Source organism: Callospermophilus lateralis, chromosome 5, assembly GCF_048772815.1.
Source record: "Callospermophilus lateralis isolate mCalLat2 chromosome 5, mCalLat2.hap1, whole genome shotgun sequence".
Taxonomy (NCBI): Eukaryota; Metazoa; Chordata; class Mammalia; order Rodentia; family Sciuridae; genus Callospermophilus; species Callospermophilus lateralis.
The window spans coordinates 79,157,036-79,183,157 of NC_135309.1; the positions used below are offsets into that span (position 1 = coordinate 79,157,036).

Consider the following 26,122-nt stretch of genomic DNA (forward strand, 5'->3'; position numbering starts at 1 on the left):
GACAATAGAGTATATATAACAAACACACATAAGTATTAAGAAAAATAAAAAAATGTAAAAATAGGAGATAAAACAATATGCAACACAACAGTAGTATACTATTCAGACATCCCAGTCTTCAGTATATTCATGCAAAGTACTTGGTTTCACAAATGTTGGGAATGAGAGGGCAGGAGAATAAAGAGGGAAGGGGTAAAAAAAAAAAAAGTCTTAAAGGAAGAAACAAGGATTGTTTTGGTTGGAGTTCAGCAGTTTCCTGCTTCCCTTCTCATATAATAGTGGTATTGTCTCCTATTTACTGGTATCTCCACCCTCAAAATGGTAAATGTTACCAGGATGGGAGGGTTGGTCTTGGGTACAGGGTACCTGGAATTATGGCACTAGTCAGTCTCTGATAAAAGACTCCCATGGATCTCCTTTTGGGCCTGCTCGTGTGATGTGGGTACCTGGTCTTATCTCCTTATATCACCTATAGACCTCACAGTTCCTGGTCTCTAATTTAGTCTCTAAATTGTATTTCATTTATTCCCTCTCTTTCTACTTCCTAATCAGGGACACTTCTCTCCAGAGGTCTTGTAGTTTGCGCTATGAGGGGCTGCACACCTGTCTTGGAGAGATGTTTTGTATTGGCAAGAGCTGTTTTGTATTTGTGTGGAGTTAGTGGCTGCTAGGGAGAGGAAGGAGTTGGGTACTACTTGTCCAGCCAGTGTTCCAAGCTGGGAGTTCCCCAACTAAAGATGGCAACGAAGGTGTCCCATGCTTGAGGTGGTTGCTTTCAGTAATGGAGTCTCAGGTCCCATGGGGGACACCGGGCTGTGGCATTGGGTGATGTGTTCAAAGATACAGCTCTGTGGCATTCAGTGTTGTGGCTGTCAGCTGTCTCTGGACCCAGTGTGGGGCTCTGCCACTGTCAGCCGGACTGATCTGGACCTGCATGTGCTTCATGGGTGTCAGGGAGCTAGTTTCTCCCTTTTTGAACTGAGGTAAAAAGAGTTTATTTGGCTGACTGACTTCCCATTCCTCCAATGACCATTCATATTTAGGAGAGCTATGTCCAACATTGTAGCTACTGGCAGCACACAGATATAAAATTGTGTAAAGGAATTAAAATTAAATTTAAGATTTATGTCCCTGCCATGCTGGTCACATTTGAAATACTTGGTAACTACATGTGATTAATGGTTACCATATTGGACAGCAGATACAAAGAACATTTACAGTAAAGGTTCAAGTGTCTGCTTTTCTTTTGGGGATTAAATTGAACTGACTCCAAGGAGGTCTTGGCTCTTTCACCACTCTGAGGCTTTTGACAGAGGTCTCTAAATCAGAGACCAGGAACTGTGAGGCATATAGTCCTGGGTGAGCTCCCTTAAGGTGCTGGAAATGTTGTGTACTAGTTTCCTAGTGCTGATGTGACAAGTCCCCACTCACTCAATGGCTTAAAACAGCACAAATTTATTATCTCACTGTTAACGTTGTAAATTAGAAATCTGCTTGTCGTCCATTTCACCAAGCTGAACTTCAGGTGTTGACTTAATTGTGTTCCTTCCTGAAAACTTAAGGAAATAGTCTAATTTTTTTCCTCTTCAAGTTTTTGACAGAATTAAGTTCTATAAGGTTGTAGGTCTGAGGCCCCTATTTCTTTCTGGCTGTCAAGCTTGTGTTGTTTCCAGCTCTTGAGCTACTCACATTCCTTGATTCCTGGTTCTCTTCCCTCACATTTAGTGCTTTTAAAAGGCACATGGATCATGTACAACCACAAGAATTGGATCCTAATTAGAATAAGTTTTACTCCATGTATGTATAATATGTCAAAATACAGTCAACTGTCATGTATATCTAAAAAGAAAAAATTAAAAGAAACAAAAAGTCTCATTAAATTCCTTTCATGACTCTATCTCTTTGGTCACATCTTTCTAACATTGAGATTCTCTGCTTAACTAGGAGAATCTTTTGAAGGGATCATGAGATTAAATTGGGCCTCCTTGAATAATTTGGCATAGTCTTCTCATTTTTGGGTCCATAACTTCAATCATGTATATATGATTGTATTGCCGAAGTAAGTAAGATATTAGGGCACAGACATCTTTCCTGGGGTGGTAGAGTGTAATGTTATCTACCACATTCCTCCAAATTGATTCTTTGCATTTTATTAAGCAAAAATACCTATTTGAAATGTACCTTATTTGAAGAGGATAATTAAGATCTTTCCACCTTTGAGAAAATGATATTGTTAAGTTGCTTTTGGAGAGTAAGCATCAGGGGGAAGACAGGAAACCTGAAGAAAGGAATCAAGAAAATGAAGAAATGTGGGAGGTAGAATGTAGAGAAAATTTTGCTTCTTAAGTGTTTTGTTTCAGGATGAAGTATATTGATAAAATAGTACAATTTGGAGTACATTGATCAAATATCACCAAGATATCTCGGAATTAACCATTTATCATATTTCCTTTTTTTTTTTTTGAAAAAAAGGAAAAACATTTTATTGCTTTGCTAGCAGAGGAGAAACACAGGGGACTCCTGTCCCAAAGGCTGTGATTCTGCCCATCAGCAGCAATAGGGGCTTTTAAAGAGGTGATTAAAGGCTACATTCCATGTGTCCTCTGTTTGGAGTTGTAATTCACTTGTTAATTTGTGAGACAGTCATTTCTGAGATTTTCTGGTATACAATCATCATTCTTATGGTGGGTATGTACTCAAGGACAGATAAATCTGCCTAAAATAGGGAAGAAAGTAAGTCCTATTTCCCCTGAGCATTTACTCATATTTCATCTTTCAAAAATGAGAAAACCTATTCAGAAATGGCATTATAATTATGAAGATAAATATCTGAAATTTAACACTGTAAGAATAAGTTTATCCAATTGTAGATCCTTTTTATAATGTATTCAACAGCTTTCCCTCACCTATCTAATAGAATTATCTAATAAGAATTCGCTAATATTTGATTTTGTTTTATCAATAAAATGTTTTATTTTAGCATTTGATGCCATTTTTATATTCATCATAGAGTTCCATACTCATTTTTAATTTAGTATGTAAAATATTATGTAGATGATAATTCTGGACTGTTATTATATGTTTTAAATACTATACAGTGATACTCTACTTTGTAATGAACTGTACTATAGTTTTTGAGAATGCATGTAGCATTTACCTTTTTATCTTTCATTTTATTTATCTTATTAGCTAAGAAACCTTTCCAGCTTGGACTTACGTCATATCACTGAACTGGATAATGAAACTGTGATGGAAATTGTCAAGAGGTGCAAAAATCTTAGCTCTCTCAATCTCTGTCTGAACTGGATCATAAATGACAGGTAACTGTTGTAACATCTTAACAACAGAGGAAAACATGCAACAAATACTAATTGCCATTATAACAAGAAATGTCAACTTTAAGTAAAACTGATTGCAGCTGTGCATTTTCAAATTGATAGGCTTAAGTTTTGAAAACTGTCTGGGCTTATACTTTTAATGCATCCATTGCTTATAAATACAGCAGGTTTTTATGTGCTCTAATGGAAATGTTTGCCTAAATAATTGCAATAGTAGTCTGTTCATTCTTTTCTTTGTTACCCATCTAGGATATATTGTTTGTCTTTTTAATATTTTTGCATTTTTTGTGGTTGATTTTACTGTATATTTACCAAGGAAAATGACTCTGAGAAATCATCCCAAACATAAAACATTTAGACCTATTCTTGAAGACATTTTGTTCTTTGAATAATTTGTTTTGAAAATGGAAGTTATTTGATGAACAGTTTAAAATATAGTGTAAAAATGTCTACAGTGGAAAGTCCTATAAATAATGATAAATCCATTCTTCTTTAAAATATTGCCTGAAGGAATAAAAAGATGTAGAAAAACTCTCAGGAGTAGATTTTAATATTGAAAGCAACTGCATAGTTGTATTGGCAATACTGATTAGTTGATGTAAATATAGGCATGGGACAGAATTCTTGCCCACTAACTTTTCAAGAATTTTTTTAATAACTTTATTTATTTTTATGTGTTGATAAGGATCAAATCCAATATCTTACACATGCTAAGCAAGTGCTCTACCACTGAGCTACAACCCCAGGCCTCAAGAATTTTTTTTTAAAAGATAGATCACCAAATATATTTTGCTTTCAAAATACAAAACACTATTTTAGCTAAAATTAAAACCTATTTAGATTGAAATACTTTTTATAAATAGAAATAATTTGTTGTTTTTATCAGATAATTATTTACATCCAAGACTCCCTCCCCCCACTTCTAATTCATTTTATATTTCAATAATGAAATCATATAGATCTCATTTTCCCCAATTATGGGAATTTCTAGTGAAACTTTCTTAGATTATCCTGAATAACTCTTTATATTATATGATAGCCTTTACTTCTTAATAAATATTTGCTGGTATTTATTTTTAATATTTATAATTTTAACTGATACATAAAGTAATAATTGTACATATATGTGGGGTACCATGTGATATTTTGATACCTGTTCACATTGTTTAATGTTTAAATCAGATTAAAGATATCTGTCTCTTCAAATATTAACCTATTTTTTCATGGTGAAAACATTAAAAATCCTCTCATTCTAGATTTTTGAAATAGTACATTATCATTATTTATCATCACCCTACTGTGCAAGAGCACACTAGAACTTCTTATTCTTGTCTAACTGTTACTTATTACCCATTGATCAACTTCTTGCCCAGCTTCTGGTAATGAGCATAGGATTCTTATATGAAATCAAATTTTTTTTTATATTCTGTATATAATTAAGATAATGCAGTACTTGTCTTTCTGTGCCTTGCTTACTTCACTTAAAATAATGATCTCCAGATTCATCCATGTTTCTACAAATGACAGGATTTCATACTTTTAGTGGATATATATATATATATATATATATACACACACACACACACACACACATACACACACACATACATACTAGTATTTATTTTTGCTAGTATTTATTTTTAAATAAATACATGCATACATATATACTACATTTTCTTTATTCATCAGTTGATGAACATATAATTGTTTCCATATCTTGGGTATTATGATAGGCTTCAGTAAATTTTGGAGTGCAAATGTCTTTTTGACATATAGATTTCATTTCCTTTGGATATATATCCAGTGGTAGGATTATAGGATCATATGGTTATCCTATTTTGAATTTTTTAAGGAACCGCCAAACAGTTTTCTGTAACAGCTGTACCTATTGAATTCTGACCAATGGTGTGAAAAGATTGTCTTCTCCCCAAATTTGCCAGCACTTATGTTTTGTTGTTGTTGTTTTTAATAATAGCCATTCTTACTGGAGTGAAGTGATAGCTCATTTCCCTGATGATTAGGGATATTGAGGATTTTTAAATATACCAGTTGGCCATTTATGTGTTTTCTTTTAAGAAACGTCTAATTAGGTCTTTTGTCCATTTTTTGATTGGGTTGTTTGGGTTTTTTTGCTATTGAATTCTTTGAGTTCCTTATATATCTTAGATATATAGAGAATTTACCCCATATTAATTATGTAGTTTGCAAATATTTTCTCCCATTTCATAGGTCATCTCTCCACTCTGATTGTTTTCTTTGCTGTGCAGAAGATTTTAGGTTTAATATAATCCCAGTAGTCTACTTTTGCTTTTATGTCTTGTACTTTTAGGATCTTGTTCAAAAAATTTTTGCCCATTCCAGTGAAATGAAGCATTCCCCTTTATTTTTTCTTCTAGTGGTTTTATAGTTGTAGGTCTTATGTTTAAGTCTTTAATCCGTAACATTTTTCTTATAATATTTACTAATATTTCAAATATTCAAATTTCTTGAAAAATTTTATAATGTAGCACATGGACATATGGTCATCATTTATAAAAAGCATTTATTGTTCTCTAGTAATATTCACTATATGAAGCATATAAAAATCTAGGGGAAAACTGATAGTTTAAAAGTTAAATTTTTTCTCTATAATTGACATTTTTCTATATAGGCAATTATATAATGATTAAAATAATCTTTGCAAAGCTTTTCATAATAATAAAATTAAGTAAATAAAATGATTTTGTAGTTTTAGTTGTTTAACATTAGCTTACTATTGAGATAACTTTCTTAGCAATTCATTGAATTAAAGGGAAAAAAACTGTTTCTGCAAAAAAGATTATATTCCACAACAATTTTCTGTGTATCTGTCCTGTGTAGGAGAGTCACTAATTGAAGGATACTATAATTGTTAAATATGATGCAGTCCATATATGATTTTATGGATTGCATAAGTTTATATCATTGAAACAAAGAAGTCCAGGAACTTCCAGTCTTCCAGATCTTTAAATGCTTATTTAGCTGTAACTGGGTGACTTACAGAATGAAAACGTGGGCAGTCCTCACAGTGCCTTTCCTTCTCTTTGTTAGTCTTCATGTTTTCAAACCTTGTGCAGTTTCAATCATTTCTTTTCTATTTAAGTGTAACGGTTATTTGGTGTTTGATCTTAAATATATATATTTTGGAGATTTATTTCCAAAGAATGAAAGTATATTTTTGTTTTTAATGGAAAAGTTTGGATTGAGAAAACATGCATGTTAATAAGGTTGACCAGTAGAGTTTTAAAGATCAGACTCTTTTAGGTTTTAATTATACTACTTGCACTTATCCTGTGTACTATAATAGAACTTTTAAACATTAAACCCCACTTTACAGTATCATCTAAATTACTCATCTCATTGTTCTTGCCATACTATATTACCAAGCTAAGTAATATTTGTAATTATATTGGTATAAATCTGGGACTTCCCATCAGACCTAATTATAATTTCACCACTTAGCTGAGATGGGTTAGTAACCTTTCATATAGAGGCCACTGGAATGTAGTAATGCTTTTAGACTATCAATTAGCTTCTCTTTTACATTCATTTATTATTATTATCCTTCAGTAAATCAAGAAAGCATTTGTTAACCTCCTACTAAATACTTGGTACTATGTCTCAGACTGGGGGCATTGAGACCCTGCTGCTCTCAAAGGTTGCTGTTTTTAGGTTATATAAGACTTAATGATAATAATGAGGATAGTGGGGACAAAAGTAACCTTTATTACCCAGGTAATTGATAGGCACTTTACACATGTTTTCATTTAAGTCTTTCTTTCAGAGTAAGGTCAGATTAGTCTTATTAAATTTAGACCAATTATTTTACTTTGGATTTTTGATGCTTTTTTTTTTGTCACTGATAAAGTAAAAAGTGAATGAGGGGCTGGGGCTATAGCTCGGTTGGTAGAGTGCTTGCCTTGGATGCATAAGGCCCTGGGTTCAATCTCCAGAACACTACTCCCCCTCCCCTCCCACCGCCACACACACACACACACACACACACACACACACGCGCGCGTGCGCGCGTGCGAATGAGGACAAACAAGAAAACGTAAGTGGCTATTGAGTCAGTTTTTCATTTGATAGCTGAAATTCATACACAATTGACATTTAGCTTTTTTATTTTATTGAACTCATTTTCTTTCAACACTAGAACGTATGTTCTATATATTACATAGTAGCCTATATAATAGCAATTTTAAGGATCCATCTTAAATGTTGCTAATTTTAATAAAGCATTCCTCACATTAAGATTAACCTTGATACTAATCTCAGTTACTTTTATAGATTTTTAAAGTTCTTATCTGAATATTTTTTTGAAGTTCAAATGTTTAAAAGTATATAGTAATTAAGGAACTTTTCTGTATTTTCATGGTTTCTGCTAGCATGTTGTGGTACTGCAATTGATCTATTTGACTGAGACATGCTGTTCTTTATCTTTTGTTTTTCTGAAGGCACTTTTTGTGTTGTGAGAGTTAAACAGCATGATATTTTCTTGTATTCAGAAGGATGGTCTTATAGTCATTTGACATTTACCATTGCTTTTGAATACAAATAAATTCCAGTGTTATATGAAAAGAGAACACTGACTATTTCTATCAGTGATTTAAATTAAACATAAGATTATTATGTCTCTTTCCCTGTCTCTGACTATAAGTTTATTCAAATGTTTCTTTGTACTTGATTTAAATCATTTGCAATTTAAATCTAATTTGATCTTTAACATATTTGTATGTTTGACACAGTGCCCCAAAGCAGCATGTTTTGTATGCAAAAAACTGATATGTGAAAAACTGAATGATTCTGAGCATCTTTATAGAAATATGCTTATAATAGCTCTTTTTGTGACAATAAGTATTAAAAGAAATATAATTAATTTTAATAGATCTTTATAAAAGCTACTTTTAATTTTTAAATCTACTATCAAAAAGGTAATCTCCCCATTTTCAATTTTTGACATTGATCCTGGGGGAGGGGAACCTTAATCCAGTCCTACTATCAGTATACTCATTATCAAATGATTTTTTTCATTTGAAAGTTGACAATACTTAATTATGAATTAGGAGCAATTATTATAGCGTAATAATATAAGAGAAATGAAAGATTGTTTAGCATGTACTAGCTAACATCAGAAAGCATAGCAAAAAGCAGGGTTTTTCATTGCTATAACAAAATATCAGAGGATGGGTAATATATAATGAAAAAGATTTTATTTAGCTAGGGCTGGAAATCTAAAATAAAGTGGCCCATGTGTTTAGTCTCTAGTGAGGTCCTAATCACAGTGTGAGACATACCTTCAGAAGAAGTCTCATGGTGAGAAAGGAAGCCAGAGAAAAATTCAGGGATCAGACTTGCCTTTTTATAACAACATATTCTTGTAGGAACCAACTGAGATCTCATGAGAACCACCATAGTCTGTTTGAGTACAGCACCCCCAAAGACCTAACCAGTTTCCAGTAGACTCCACTTGTTAAAGGTTCCACCAGCTCAACACTGCCACACTGAGGACCAATTTCCTAACACATGAGTCTCTGGAGGACATACTTAAACCACATCCAAACCATAGAAGTTGTTGTTGAAGTAGATTATGATGCCATAATTTGTTGTGTGAATATTTTATGTGCAGGGAGCTGTTATATCAATGTATACTTCAAAAAATTGGACAATTTTAAATCTTAGACTGTTGTGAATAGTTTTAACTATATAATAAAGTCGACAACATATTGCTAATTCCCTTTATATGTGCTGAAGTTTAGGGTGATAACTATAGATATTTTCTCTTTAAAAAAAATTTTAAATAAGACCATTTGAAGTTGCAAACTGGTAGGTCACATCTGAATCCAGTCTACAAAGGTGTTTTGTTTGGCATATACAGTGTTTTAAAAAATTGAAACAGTTGTTAGCACTTTAAAAATTGGGATAGTGCACATAAGAATTCTGAATTTGGATCTTCTGTTGAAAAAGTTTTTGATCTTGCAACACAATTTTGCAGGACAAGGAATGGGCTGTTTTCTTGGACTTTGCTCCAGTTCTCTACTCTTCTCACCAGGCACGACCATGTTCCATATTATCTGGCTGTCTTCCACATAGTCTATAACCTGAATTCTCCTTTAAAACCTAGAATGTAGAGATTTTTAGATATTTCATATTTTAAGCCAGATAGTTCTTTTAGAGTATGATGAGATGTATGACAGATAACTGAGAGTTAATTGATCTACCTGAATTAGTTTTTTGTTATTTCAGACACTAAAACTTTGACCAATAGGTGGGAGTTAAAGGAAACAATTTAGTTTACAATAAGTTAAAAGCTTTTATTTTCATTGATGACATTCTAAGATGGAAAATTCACTCTCATGTAAGATAAAGAGGGTTGGACTAGTTTACTAAACTCCTTCAACTTCAAAACTGTCATTTAAAGTTATTTATTTTGGTTCTGGATATTGACCACAGGGACTTGGACATCTAAGCTTGTATTCTACCACTGAGCTATAACCTCTGCCCCTAAGCTTGTTTGTTTTTAAATGAATTCATTGGTGGTACTTAAACTGATTCATGATTCCTTTGTTTTTAGTGTTAAAAATCTTAATACTATTTTTCTCTTTCCTTATAGGAAAAGTCCTGTTTAGTCTTTTAAGTTTATTCAGGTTACTGTTGTAACATGACAGATTATTCTTCCACCTTGTTCAGTGAGACTGACAGTACTCTGGCTCATGTAAAACTCAATGAGGCTTTATATAAAGATTTTTCTAACTCCCTTGATCATTTCTGAATGTTTATTCTGTTTCTTTCTTCAAATTTCCGTTTATTCAATAAAAATGGTGATATTTAGAAATAAAGTTCAGAAAGGATTTGAGCAGGTGTTGGTATAATAAAATATTTGCTGAGTGCCCATTGTGTTTTATTTCTAGAATTGTTTTGTGAACATACGCTATATATTGTATTTATAAGTGTTCCAGGACTGGGTAGATAATCTACCATCTTCTAGTGAATGTCATGTCACAGTGGACTTAGAATTTTATTTCATTTCAATTCCCTAATATTACTTAATTCTCCTAGAGTCTTAGATTTAAAGATTGCCCAAGGGGGGGACAAACCTATCCATTGAATCCAGCAGGCATAGTTGAATTTGAGTTTGATTTCTATTAAAGTTAAGTGGTCTAGAGGAAAGGAATACTTTTCATCTTAGAGTATAGAGTGTAGAGTATGGCCACCTTTCTCTTATAAAAGTCTGAAAACTTGGACATAAAGAGGAAGCAAAATAATGCTAATTATTTTAATGGGCATGGTGGTGCTTGCCTGTATCCAGCTACTCCAGAGGCTAAGGCATGAGGATCACTTGAACCCAGATGTCCAGGGCCAGCCTGGGCAACATAGTGAGATCTTAGCATTAAGAAAAAACAAAACAAAACAATAATAATGATTACTATTAAAGCAGCTTCCTGATTATATTTTTTCAGTCGCACTGTCCTTCCTTAGTAAAAGGCTGAACTGTCTGACTGAATACTTTTGGTGTCTAATAATGTGGCTGGGCTGGCTAGTTGGAGCTTTAGTAAAACTGAGTTTTGACTTAGTTCTGTAATCTACTGAATTTTTTTGTATTTATTGTATAACATTCATTCATATTTATGCCAAAAGAATAATGAAATATAGTTTACTGAGTCCTGGGAACATTTTAGGCATCTTTTGGAGCAAGTGATGTTAGTTTGAAGTAGGCATCTTTTGACATTGTCTTATATTTACATATTCACAATTATTTGTTAGACCATACCGAGAATGATAGTATGGTATTGAAGCAACCAGTAGCTAGGCTTCCAACCCATCTGCAAAAGTGATGTCTTCTGTGTCCTTCTATCCATTAGCCCTCTCTTTAAAACTGTACTTGGTTTTGAAGTGGCAGTTGAGGTCAGAGTGTATAATATTCTCCCACAGTTTTCTTCTTTTCTGGAGCAAGGATAATAACAATAACTAATAATAGCTACCGATTTATTACAGTCAGTATCAGACATTGTTCTGAGTGTCTATATACATTGTACCATTTAATCTCAGCTATAACCCTGAGAAAGAAATTATGAACCCCAGACAAAGGAATTAAGGCCCAGAGATGTGGACCACTCACACCAAGTGAAGACAGGAACAGAACTTATTTTTGTATGCCTTCAAAATCCAAGCTCTATTCACTAAGGGCTCATTGTCTCCAGTACCTTATTGTCTCTCAAACCTAAGGGGGACCATATGTCCTGGTAGGCTCAGGAAAGTCCCACTCCATGCCTGTCATCTTGGTATTCTTTGAGTTTTAACATTTGTGCTGCTGCTGCTCCCTTCTGAATTTCTAAATGTTTACCTTAAATAGTAAGGTTATCTGACTTCAGCAAACTATGCTTGAGAATTCTGAACATCACTAGAAGGTTGTCTTCTCTTTTCCCTATAGCATGTATAAAAGGTGACAAATTTTGGATATTTCATTGTATACATGCAGTTGAAGATTTTTTTAAAAAGCTTATTTTGTAATAAAAAATATTTTTTCAAACAATTCCTTTTATAAATATTCTTCATTTCTTATGAAATTTTTTGAGGAAAAGTAGAAAGTCTTGTCCATTTTTATATCACACCTAAACTCACAGTTGGTCTCAAAATTTTCTCATGAATTTTGTGCAGGTATTTATTTAAGTATGTAATGGCACACATTTATTTCACTTTCTGTGAATATTTCTTTTCACTTTTAGCAAATAACCATTGCCAATTAAAGAAGAATACTGGATATATACATTGTTTTTCAATTAAGGAGAAGGAAGTTAATTTCATTAATGATTGATTTCAGAAATGACTGATGTGACTAATCTATACACTTTTTCTTCTATATGTGATTTTTTAAATAATTGATGGCATTTTTCTACAGCAGGTCAAATTTCTTTGACAAAACAATGTATATATTTATTCTCACCTAAGATTCTTACTGTATTCGAATTTAAAGGAATTTTTCAATTGTTCAATAGTAGTAATAGTGGATATCAGTTGTTACCAATTCCTTCAGTATTTCTATTTACTAATATAATTTTTAAGGAAATACTAATTAGCCTGTAATCCTAAAGAATTTAACCTAGGGAAATGACTTGAAAGGAAAATCTATATAAGATGCATCTTATCCCAGCCTGCTTGATTTCTACTTCCAGTTCTGGAAATGGGAAGGAAATTAGATTTGTTGATAATGAGTTTGGTCTAGTGTTTCTCCATGTTCATATTATGTTGTCTAACAAAATAATGTGAATTTTTATTATAGTACTAACCTGTAATGATAATTTTAATTTTTTTATTTCTTTGGAACCTAGTGAGCAATAATGTGCAAGTGAATGCCTCTACAAATAATAATAGAGCTTCACTTGAGTTATACTATGGGCATTCTTGAGTGTGTTACTTTAAATATTGCTACTAACTTTATGTTTTCCAGGCAATATAAACATGAATAAACAGATATAGTGGGCATTAGTAGGAGGGTCTTTTTGGTTTGTTTTTCAAATTTTGTTTGTTTGGTTTTGGTGCTAGGATTGACCTCATGAACACTAAGCATGTGTTCTTCTACAAACTACACCTCCAGTGAAGTTTGCAGGATTTAAAACAAAAGAAAACAAAACATGTTTTCTAATGATATGAAATAAAAATTCATGATTAAATTTTGGGAAAAAATGTGATGCATTTTATATGATAATGAATGTAGTACTATGAGCCTATGGTTTTGGCTCAGATCTTTTTTTAAAGTGTCAATAATGAAGTAAATCTTCATTTTTTTTTTTTTTTTTTGATGAAAACAGTAGTTTTATTATTGACTGCTTGGATGAATTTGACCATCTTTCCCACCCCAACTTCTTCTACGAGTTTGTTTATGCTTAATCCCTCAAACTACAAATAGTAATTAAAATAACTCACTGTTGTCAAAATTTTAAAATGTATGATAAATGAAGCCCAGTAAATAGTGAAAATATGAGAAAGGTGATTAAATCTGACAATTCTTGTAAGGCCTTGAGATGATAAATATCTCCTGTGATTAGTTATTAATTTAGTGCAAGGGATTTGACTTCATCCTAAAATAGTTTATGAACAGTGGCATAAAGAAATATCTCATAAAATAGGTACACACATGTTTAACCAGAGAAGAAATTGCTGGGACTTGATTGGTGATAATTAAAAATGGCAGACCTGACATACCTGTACCTGGGTTATTTTCTGTATGACAGTCCTTTTAGAAATTAAGAAAGGGGTGGTTTCCTAAAGACATGAAGAATGACAGAATACTTTTAGCTTGGACCCCTTTGCCTCATGAAAATGGAATGGTGTTATGTATATAATTCTTTAACTGATAAAATATTTACTTTAAAGCACTATAAAATAGCTCCTTACTTATTGAAGTATGATTATAAGCAAAATAGACATTAACAATTATAGGAACACTGCAACTAATAATCTCTTAAAATGAATATGAAATACTTTATATTTAAAGAAAAGATGAAATAATAATGGTGATTATAATGAAGTACTGCATCACGTTATTGTCTAACTGAATTCATTGCACATTCCTCTTTTAGTGGCATAAATCATTGTGTGACCATGTGCTGTTTTAAGTCTCTCTCCTTTTTTTTAATATTTATTTTTTAGTTGTTGGACAATACCTTTATTTTCTTTTTATTTATTTTTATGTGATGCTGAGGATTGAACCCATGCTAGGTGAGCACTCTACCACTGAGCCACAAACCCAGCCCAAGTCTCTCTCCTTTTAAGGAGGTCCTGTGTCCTCATCTTTGGGCCTCTTACTTTTATTTCATCCCCTCCCCCCACACTGTGCATGGGCCACTGCTCTGAGAAGTAATTTTTATACATTTGTATTAAGAGAATTATAAATTCTGCTTTTGTAGGATGAATAAATCTGCTTTTAAATTTGTTTCAAACATTGGCTGAAATTCAGCGAGTTGGTTCAAATGCTCCCTTTCTTCCAGATTTATTTATTTCTAAATGAAGCTGATATTTAATAAGGATTTGGTGTCATTGTCTGTACTCAGATAGAGCTTGCTTTATGTATTGTATGCTCTTTATTTGAAAGCTATAGTCTCATTATTTTTACAATAAATAGAATTTTAATGTTCATTAGGGACTGGAATACTTTTAAATGAAGAACTAGAAACTTCACTTGCCTTTCTTATTAATTGAAAAAAGGAAAAGGAAATAGTTACAGCATTTGCTCTTCTCCTTGGTGAGAAAGGTATGGCTATATGAAAAAAAAAATGTTGGAAGTTTTTTCTTAGCTCTTCTTGTAGTACTTTTAAGTAATGTTCTTTAAATACATGTTTAGTATTTGATTAATTGCTACTGTGAACCTAAACATACTGATTAAGTCCAGGTTCACATTAGAACAATTATCTGGTTAATTGCTCTGGTGCAAAAATAGGCTAAAAAAATCATCAAAACATCAAGTTGTGAAAGCACTGGCAGGAGTTTCAAAACCACTATGCATACCTACTGCAAATCACATCAGCAAAGCAATTAATTTAGGCTAATTGCTTTTCTGTTTGTTCGAGATGCTCTTTGGAACCGTCTTGGAATCCTGGCAATTAAGATTAGTAAGCAATATAATTAAAAAATGTTAGAATAGTCACTATTTTTAAAAAGTGATAACTATTCCATATAACATATAGTGTATTTATCACCCATGTAAAACTTTGAAATAATTAAACAAAAAGGCTATTTTAGACATTTGTAAGATTTCTTACAAAATAAGTTGAGGAGTAGATTACCTATTCCTGAACTGTAGGATAGGGTAACCTTTAACCTCTATTTTAACTTTTTTTGCTGCTGACCAAAAAATCTGACCAGAACAGTTTTAGAGGAGGGGAAAAGTTTATTTGGAGCTCACAGTTTAAGTCTTAAGTCGATAGATAGCTGACTTCATTGCTCTGGGCCTAAGGTGAGGCAGAACATCACAGTAGAAGGAGGAAATCAGCTTAGGACGTGACAGTCAGGAAGCAGACATAACTCTCGATCACCAGGGGCAAAATATATACCCCAAAGGCATACCCTCAGTGACCAATCTCTTCCTGCCTATAGTTATCACCCAGGTAATCCATTGAATTGATTAATGCACTCATAACTCAACAGTTTCACTTATGAACTTTCTTTCATTGTCTGACACTTGAGCTTTTGGGAGACTCCTCATCTCTAAACCTGCAACCACTAATTATCAATTTGAAGTATCTACTTTCAGTAATTCATGCCAAGATGCCTTGGTCAATGTGAAGAGAAATAGCCACCAAAAGAGGCACTGGCTAGTGACATTTCCTCTAGAAGAATGCTATTTGACTTCTTATAATATAATCAAAAATTTAAAATGACTTAAAAACCAGATTAGGCACATTTAACATTATTGAGATTTTCCTTGTTATTGAGTATTCTGATTTTGCCAGCACTGTTTAAAATTAAAAACTACTTCAGTTTCCAACTGTTTCTCAATGAAGATAATGCTATAACAGATCCTAAGTTGAAAATAATGGCAATTCTTGGAATCATTGAAAATTATAGATGCCATTAGTGAGGGAATTAACCATTCCACAAACTGCTTCTCTGTTCACCACATTGACAGATAGTGAGTAGCTATTTTTCCTTTTCCTCTCTGCCTTGTAAAGAGTGATTCTTACTATGTAGTGTGTTTTGTGGTATATTCTGTCCTGTGCGGTTGTCCAAAGCAAATCAATTGGTTATTTTGAGGACAGTGACGTAGAAATGAATCCTTCAGAGGCACACATGTTAAAGATTAGTCTTGGTAACTATTATCATTTTGTAACTTTCTGGGATTATGACAAGAAATTTAGAAATATATTGAGGAAAATGATATTTGATACAGTAAACTAAGGATAAAGTTCAAGTTTTTAGCTTTCTCCTTTTTTGTTTGTTAGTAGATATAAAGAATTTAAAAATTGTTTTTAGTTGTAGATGGATATAATACCCTTATTTTATTTATTCATTTTATGTGGTGCTGAGGATTGAACCCAAGCACTCTGTTACTGAGCCACAACCCCAGCCCTAAGAATTATTTACTGTAAGTTTTATCTTTTTAAATCAGTATGACTAGTTCGTTCATCCTAGCTAATTAACTGCATCACAAAAGCCAACTTTTTCTCTAGTGACCATTTTCATGGAGAAGAACAAAAGTTAAGATTTTTTACAATGACATGTTTACTTCTTTATGAATTTCATAGTTTCTAGAAGTACCATATACTCAATCTAGATTTCTTAGTGATGCTGTTTGTTATGGTATGTTCAATTAGAAAGCTACTTGTTAAACGTAAAACTATCAAATCAGATAGGAATAAATATATGGATAAGAGCAAATAGAAAAGTGTTGAGGACTTTTAGAACATAGAAAAACCACCCAACAAACTGAGCAAACAACCACTGAGTCATGGGTTTTGGATCTTGGTCTTCTTTTAAAGTCTGTCACTGAAGGAAGCAGAGCAGTGTTGTTCCATTTGGGGGAAAATACAAACTAGTACTTTTTTTTTTTTTTTTTTTTTTTTTTTTTTGTGGTGCTGGGGATTGAACCCAGCGCTTTGTGCATGCGAGGCAAGCACTCTACCAATAAGCTAGATCCCCAGCCCTACAACTTCTTTTTTTGCCCTTTACAACTTGAACTCCACAATTACGTATAGTTGAAAGATAACCTAAGTGCTATAAAAATCGTCTCATTTTTCAAAGTATAAGAGATTGCAAAATATAGCCACAAGTTTTTTCTGTTTGTATATGCACTTCCCTTGTGCAATATGACATTGCTGGCTTTCCCATCAAGAAGTAGAGTCTGTTTCTCTGTCCCTTTGCTTCTGGGCTGGCTTTGTGACTTGCTCTAATAGTAGCTATAGTGGGAATTATGTTGTGGGATTTCTAAGCTTTGGCTTCAATTTCTGTTCTTGCAATTTCTGTTCTTGCCTATTTGGATTTTTTCCACCAACATGTGAATAAGCCCAGACCAGTCTCTCTAAGGATGAGAGACCATATGAAGACAGAAGTCTAGCCAGCAGTCAGGACCAACTGTGAGACATGTGAGTGAGATCCTTGTAGACCATCCAGTCTTAGTCACGCCTTCAGTTTCCAGTAGTCTCATATAGTGAAATCAGCAGAACTTCAGATGGACTAAAGTCATATCACTGGCCCACCACATTGAAAGCAAATAAAAGTCCCACTTTTAAAGCTACTTAATTTTGGTGTGGTTCATATATAGCAATTGATGACTAAGATACTTTGTGGTTGCCCTATGTTGAGGACTTTATATTAAGTCAGACAAGGTGCTAGGAGTTTTTCTTCTGTGACATAGCTATCATTATGCCCTATTTTGTAGATGAGATAAGACAAGGCACATAGAGGTAATCTCTCTTTCTGATGATCACATCTAGTAGGTAGAGTTAGGATTGAATGCATGTCCATCTGAACCACCAACAGCTTATTCTGAGTATAAAGATACTCTTGGTTACAATAAACAGTTAAACCTACCAGTGGAGTCTACTGAATACAAGTATTAGCTACACAGCATTAAAATATCATAACTGTAAAATAAATATCATCAAATAAAGTATTACAATAAAATGATGCCCATTTGCTGTTTCTAGTGTTACTAGAAATCAATATCTAGATATTAATATTAAACAGATATTAATACTAAAAGTTAAATATTTGTCCTTTTCTTCTCTATTGTCACATTAAGGAGAAATAAAGAAAGGAGACTTTTCCTTAGAGTGGTTATGGCTGAGAATTAATCACCATTTTATTTTTGCCTTTTAACAAGTGTACCTTTAGTAATAAGTCTTGTAGGACTTAGGTTCTGTGGTTTATAGGTAATAATATTATTGATATCTGCCAGAATACCCTACAAATAGAAGTGGGAATCTTTTCATTTTTGAAATGCATTTATTCTTAATTCTAACTGCTCCTTGACCATGCATCAATAAAACCAGTCACAGTGAGTAGGTGATTCTGACATATATATCATTGTTCATCTTACCATTTACCATAGTGCACACTAATCAGACCAGCCTCTGGGTTTTTATTGCCTGTTGAATAAAGCCTTGGAGCATTTCCTCCATGATTTATTATAGTATTTTGAGAACTGGTTTCATTTGGGAAATAGTTTCCATTTTTTCTTCTAACTTGAATTTAAACTGAATTTCTATTTTGGTTTTGATTTAATCTTTTTTCCTTTAATAAATTGCCAATGTATTTTAATATTTTATTGCATTGCTCATAATATACATACACACAAATATTTTTCTATGTGGGGAATGTATATTTTAAGAGTCTTATTTTTGTTTGAGTAGAGGAGGAAAAGAGTAAGTTGCATATTTTTGTTTGTTTTGATTTACACTCAGATGGGTCACAAATTTCTTAAGAGTATTTTATTAGTGACATTGAAATTAAAATTATGTCCAGAAATTGTGATTTTTCCATAGTTATAAGCTTCTACCCAGAGCTAGAGATATGCTTACTGATTGATTAGTTGGATGGCAAGCAATATAATGAACAGAAAAGATCTACTCAAATTGTATAAGAAATGGAACAAATTAAATAAGTGAGTCAAAATATTCAAGTTCATTTAAGCACTGTAGATACAACTTTTAAAAATGTTCCATAATTGTAATTCATGAGTTAAACAGCCACTCATTGAATTCACCAACATAGAATGGTGGTTTATGCGTGAGGTACATGGATGCAACTTTTTAATTTGTTCTTTTTAGTTATACATGACAGTAGAATGTATTTTGATATATCATACATACATGGAGCATAACTTCCTATTCTTGTGATTGTACATGGTGTGGGTATGAATGTCATTTTAATTTAACTGACAATATGTTAACCTTACTGGATTAAAAAAATAGAATGCAAACAGAGGGAGAAAAATCCCAAAGTAACATTTTATTTTTGTGGCAGCAATTTATTTAGAAGAGGAATGACAAAATAAGACAATGCCTTGTCATTTTTATTTAATTATGAACTTGAAAAAAATTTTCTTTCTACAGATTTCTGTATATTTATGAGATGGCTATCTTTGAAGAAATATACATTGCTATACAGTTAATGTTTTTTATAGTATTATCTTATTAGAATTAGAAACTTTTAGTAATTAATCTATAAATAGATACCAGTCTTCTTTTTGTTTCCAAGATTTTTCTTTCACAAGTTTATTCACAGTACTCAGACAGCTTTTTTTTTTCTTTCTTTTTTTTTTTTTTTTGTGTGTGTGTGTGTGTGTTAGCTCTTGGCAGCCATCCATCTCCAAGTAGGAGATAACAGGGAAGATTGTTAGAGGAGGAGAAGTATAAAGTATTACCCAGCAGGCCCTGACAGATATTTAAGACATCCGCACAGACAATGCTGCTACATGATGGTCACCTCCCATTGTGAAAAACATAACTTTAAATAGAAACAAAGTCACAGTAATTTTATAGTGCTATTCTCCTGTTATTTATTATATGCACATATATTTTCCATGTGATTTTTCTTCTAAAATATTTTTCTAATGTTTAATTACAGTGGTTGTATTTATCTTTACTAATTTATCACTGTTAGTTATACACTGTATTTTAGTCCTCTAAGTAGGCTCTACATGTGAACATTGCATTTAATAAAACACTTAGAATTTGTGATGATCCATCTTGATCTCGACTTGGGGAAATTTATGGGGGAGAATATGGGATAATAATCCAATATAGAGGGAAATCCTAAAATGCAACTGTGTGTTTTATTACTGCTTATATTAACATTGATTTCACTTTAACTGACTGTTGGAAGAACGATGTTCTTTATGTGTTTAGGTGAAGTAAACTGCTTAGGACTAAACCTGGACCACAGTTAATTTTCAAAATAGTTAATCCTCAGGCAGGTAATGAAAAGCCTATGCATATATTATTTTGAAAGTTCTATTAAAGCTATTATTTAAAATTTGCCAATTATATACAGATGAAAATTCCAGAACATAAAAAATATATTCTGTTCCTCAATAATAAGTGGCAGTTATTTATTTTAATAGTAGCATTTGCAAGTTAGGTCCGTTTTTGATAAAGCTCCCAAGACTTAGTACAAAAGTAATTTTCTCACCCTTCTCCCTTTTTTAAATTTTAAAAGAATAGATATATCCAACTGGGTTGTTTGATTTTAAGTAGTTATACAGGTGAAACTTACTACAAAGTGAAAAATCAATAACTTTTGACATTCTATTTTAAGGGCATCAAGGAGTAAATTTATTTACTAATTATTTAATAATTTTTTATTTAAATAATTATTTATTTAATAATTTTTATTTAATTTCGACTTAATTTTCTATGACTACTTTTGATATTCACAGATTATGTCATTTACTTTGACATGCAAATAAGAAAATGAAGAGCTCCTCACAGGTGCTTAGACACATTGCCTCCCATATTCTCATTCTTTCTTCCTCTAGGAACAGCAGTCTGATCTCTAAGAAAGAGTAATTTTCTCACAAGCTTTTGTAAAAAGAGTCTTTCTTCCCTCTTTGATCCATTAAAGAACATTTGCTTCTTGGCTGATTCCCCCCCCGCCCCGCCCCCTTTAGGTTGTGGCTCCTTTGCTTTCTGAAAGCTGTACTTTGCTTACTTATTTGTTGATGGTTACTGATGACATTTTCTCTGGTAATTTTTACTTCTTTAATTGGGATCTTCTCTTTCTTAAATCCATTCAATATTTTCTTTTATTGTTGTCAAAATCACTGATGACATTTTCATCTGATTCATGACATATTCATTTGAAAAAACATGGCATTGTGAAGAGCTTTTTGGTCATTGACATTTTGGCAAACACTTGCCAGTGGCCACCAGAGAAGGTCAGATAGATTCAGAGCAAGGAAATAACTCTGAAAGGCTTCTCTGAATACTAATGAATAGAGCTTACAATGGCAGTTGGGAGGCTGGGGTCTGTTATGTTTTTGTTTTCATTCTTTTCCAAACTTGGGTCATTCACTATATAACCTTGGCAAACTTATTTGAGTTCTCTTTTATGATCAGGGTAATGGGAACCCACCTTAGTGAAATGTTTGGAGACTTAATCATGTTTCAAAAGCACCTTGAGCATGAATCATTAGTTCATTATTAGAATGGTGGCTTGGGTGGTACCATCCATCATCAGTGCTTTATCACCATCCTAGCCTTGTGGTTTCCTGTAAATTGACAGTAAAGGTCTTAAATCAAACTTTGTAAAGACAGTAGCAGATTCTTGAAGGTTATTTACTACTTAACATATGGTAACACTGAAGTGTTGGTAATTATCTGAGGAAAATAAGGTAATTACAGTGTACTCATTACTGTGTATTTTCATAAACATCTCTTTGTTCCCAGATTAAATTGATAAGGTACATTCAGGTTTATAAGTAAGGATTAAAAAGAAATCTGCACTTACATTTTGTGTTTCCATAAAATAAGATCTATCAGTATGATTACATTTATGAAATGTTTTTCACTTGGATTTTTCTTCAAAATATATTTTGATGAGTCATGATTTTAAAAACATACTTTGTACATATATACACAATCATAATAAGTAATAGGAGAGTAAATTAAATTAAAAATAGTCCAGGAAGCATAGCTTTAATTTCTAATTTCTTGTTTAATTGAGAAGATGAATCACTTACTTTCAGTGCTTATATGTAATTTTGAGTTTTTTTGTGTTCTAGTAATCTGATTGGAAGTGATGGCAAAGGCAGCTTTTCAGCCTTCTACCTACAAACTTTGGACTCTTCATGTGTGGCATATGGTTTTGAGGTTTTGTTTTTACTTTTTTTTTTTCATCCTCTTTGACCTTTTCTTTAACTCATCTGGGTCCATTTGGTTAATATGTTAAATCACATTCTGACTATTTCAGATTCAAAATGTTTCTTATAACTAAAAGATCAACACTTTTTAAAAGTTATTTTTAAAACCAGATTATTTATTCTCATTTTTTAAAAAGACTACAACACATTCCAAATTACAGAGATTTTAAAATACAGAGATATCCAGTGGAGCAGGCAGGACCCAGTGGACTGCTTAAGGGCGAAGTCCTAGGGGTAAGACAGGGAAAGATGTTGACTTCCCTTTGCTCTATCTTGCTGTGGTTTTTCAGGCTTGTAGTTTGCAGGTTATTAACATTGCTAATGATGTTTATTCTATTTTTATTGACAGCTCTCCAGATTTGATTTATTGATGCGTCTGAATCACAGTGGAATGCACCATCAAAGTCTCATTTGACTCCTTCCTTACATTTTTATCAGTAGAAAGATAAATATCACAGTGTCAGAGAGATCATATGTATTTTTTTAAATCTGTGTAAAGTGAACTGTTATAAGGGAACTGTCAACTGCTTGGAAATGAACTTTAAGCGGGACAGTGAGGTGTCTGATGTGTGCTCTTTCCTTAAAGGGTAGTGTATTATCCTATTCCTTGAATCATAGTTCTAATAACTATTGCCCAAGCATGTTTTGAGGTTTCTACTATTGTTCATATTTTCTGGACTAAAGAATTTCACATCCTGTACAAGCCAATTAAAATATAAACTGATGAACTGCAGAATAATCCACTTGTGACTCTCAGGAGATGGATTTGTGACATTCATCACTTTCTGAAAATTTTAACCACTGACTCTGAGAATTGTTAAGAACTTTTGAAGACATCCATTTAACACCTTTGTTTTGCAGTTTTGAAACTTAGACTGAAAGATAATCTGTGTCTTGTCCAGGTTCACACTGCTAGTTAGTGGCAAAAGTGGACATTGACTGCTTCTTTCCCTCCACTGTGAAGCTGCTATATGCTACTTTTTAGTCCCTCTTTCACCTTTTCTTACCAGACATGGATTTCTTATTAACACTTATTTTCTGTTATGGCCTAGAATTGACTGTAGTCTCTCTGGGTTGTAAGCTTTTATCTCTTTTATGCTCCTCTGAACGGCAAAACAATACACACACACACACACACACACACACACACACACACCAAAAGAGAGAGAGAGAGAGAGAGAGAGAGAGAGAGAGAGAGATACACACAGTAGGATTTTAGTAAGTATTTAAAAAAGAAAATTGAGGCTACTTAAATCTTATTATCTAAAGATTTCCACCATTTATGTTTATGTGACCATCTTTTCAGATATGCACATATGCATATGTGACTTAATATTTTGTAGTCTGTTTCTTTGTATACTTTTATATGTGTCTTCTTAGAAATAAATTCTTAAAATGGAATTTCTGCATTCAAGGAGATACTTTTTGAGAATGTTTATATATCTTGCTTAATTTCTTCTAGAAAGATTATACTAATATAGTCTTCCACATCTTTGTAGAAGAGTTTGTATTTCTTCATAGCTGTGCCAGCTTTGGATGCTGGTATCCAAATTTATCAACAATTTTGAAGCATTAAAAATGATGTTGGATTGGGATTGTAGTTCAGTGTTAGAGTCTATACTTAGCATGCATGAGGGTCAGGATTTAAACCCTAACACACTCAAAAGAAAAAAGATGTTAAATTCCTTTTCTTTTTTTTGTGTGTGTGGTGCTGGGGATCGAACCCAGGGCCTTGTGCATTCAAGGCACTCACTCTACCAACTGAGCCATATTCCCAGCTCTGAAAAAAGATGTTAAGATTTAAGAACTAAAAAACCAAAATAAGTCATTCAGACCCAATGTATTTTTCATTAAGAAACAGTATAATATGGTGATTATGAGTACAGGTTCTGAAATCAATCTGGATTTGAATCCTGACTCCACCACTTTCTACCTATTTATCATTTGTTAAGTTACTTAACCTCCCTGTGTCTCATTTTCATATCTGTAAAATGGGGGCAGCAGTAATATTACTTCATAAAGTTATTGTGTGATTTAAATATGATTATATATGTAAATTACTTAGAATAGCTCCTGGCATATTAATTACCTAGTACATATTAGCTATAAAACTAATAACAATCATTATTATCAGTCAGTGTGAATTGATTTCTATCTACAGTTTATGGTACACAATGTCAGAATATAGGGTTTAAAAAGAAATATGAGGTATTATATCAGTGGTCAAAAGATCTACCATGCATTAGGAGAAATAATATAATCAAGTTAAATAACATATAAAACATAGTATAAGAACAGTGTTGGACTAAATCATGATTAATTATCAACTGAGTAATATATTCATGAAATAGTACTTTTATACTTGGTAGAACAATACAGAAGTTTTCTCTACTGCTTTGTATTCTTCCTTTCTTAAAGGACAAACCCACTTATGATTTGTGTAGTTTTATGTTCCAGTTGGTACTGCATAGTCCTGGTTAGCATCTGGTTAAATGTCATGTTTGAATGATAAATTATATAGTTATCTTATTTCTGCTTGATATCTTCTTTTATGGATATCATTATGTTGGTAATGTGATATCAAATTCTTGCTTTGGTCCAGGAATTAATTTGATATTAAAGGTATCTTTGCTTCTTTATTCTATTTTTAGATTAATTTTGCATTTTAATTTAGTGTAAATTTTATTCTGTTTTCTGTTGATATAACAAAATCATTGAGGTTAAATACTTTTTTAAAAAAGAGGTTTATTTAGCTCATAGTTTTGGAGGCTGAAAGTTGAAGATTGAACAGCTCCATCTGTTTGGCCTCTGGTTAGGCCTCCTTAGTTCTATTACAGCAACACAGTGCGGGAGAGGAAAGGGATGCAGAAGGGGTTACATGGAAGTTGGAACCAGAGCGATTCAGGCAGGTATGTTTGCTGTCTCTGGACCTGCTGGGATCATGCAAGCTACATTAATCCCTCCTGAGGGCAATGACCCAATGACTTAAACACCTTAATCTAGGACCCATCTCTTAGAGATCCTGTCACCTCAGCACCACCTTATTGGGACCAAGTTTTCAGCGTGTGAATTTTTATGTGATACACTCAATCCATGTCTTTCCAGGCACTAGCTGAAAGTTCATTTTTGTCTTTTATTTGTTTCTTATAAATGTCTGGAAAAATAGTTTATTGTCAGGTTCTAGATGATTCAACATGTTGCATCAAAATAAAATTGAAACTTTATTTTTCTGTAACCAAAGGGAGAGATATTTAAGGCATCTAGGTAGAAAATTTTAAATTCATAAACAAAAACAAATCTAGTTTTTCTTAGAGCTTTAATATGATTTTGCCCACAATGTTCTTAATGCTGAGCACATTTTGACCAATATGTAGGCCTCTCTGTATCTTCAGTACATATTCTTAAAAATGTTTTAAAGTTTTTTATTTTTGACATCTTATTCCATTTTCCAATATTTGATTGTCATTTGAACCTTCCTATGTATTTCTTTAACTTTGGTGTCACATAATACATTTAAAGAATTGAAACCTTAGTTTTTAAAATTATAAATAAATGGTAAGAAGGAATATGAAAGTGGAGAGGCTGACTCTCTGATGAGCCCTGGCAAAAATGAAACATATAAAACTCTTTTATTATAACTGTCTTTTAATTAGATATTACCAAAAGCTGAAGGTAAATGCTTGTCACAACTGGATTTATTATATAGGATATTCATGCTGTGAATCATAATGGGCCTAAATGACTTATTTTTTTAATTAATTCAGAGCATTGTAATATATGTGTTTGATCCAATACAATTTGTATTTCTTCTTTAAAAATCATTTTTACGTACCAGGTATTATGTTTAGTACTGGTGGCATATTACTGAATCAGAAATGGACTCTACCCTGAGTTAATTTAACCAGTGAAT

The 26,122-nt window shown here is 32.6% G+C and overlaps 1 protein-coding gene across 1 annotated transcript in view; it reads left to right on the forward strand.

Annotated features, from left to right (window-relative positions):
- Positions 1–26,122, forward strand: part of Fbxl17 (F-box and leucine rich repeat protein 17) — a 509,566-nt gene that overhangs the window by 186,371 nt on the left and 297,073 nt on the right. The window contains exon 6 of the mRNA XM_076856944.2: positions 3,190–3,320. Coding sequence (XP_076713059.2) covers positions 3,190–3,320 — 131 coding nt within the window. The remainder of the gene's footprint in view (positions 1–3,189; positions 3,321–26,122) is intronic.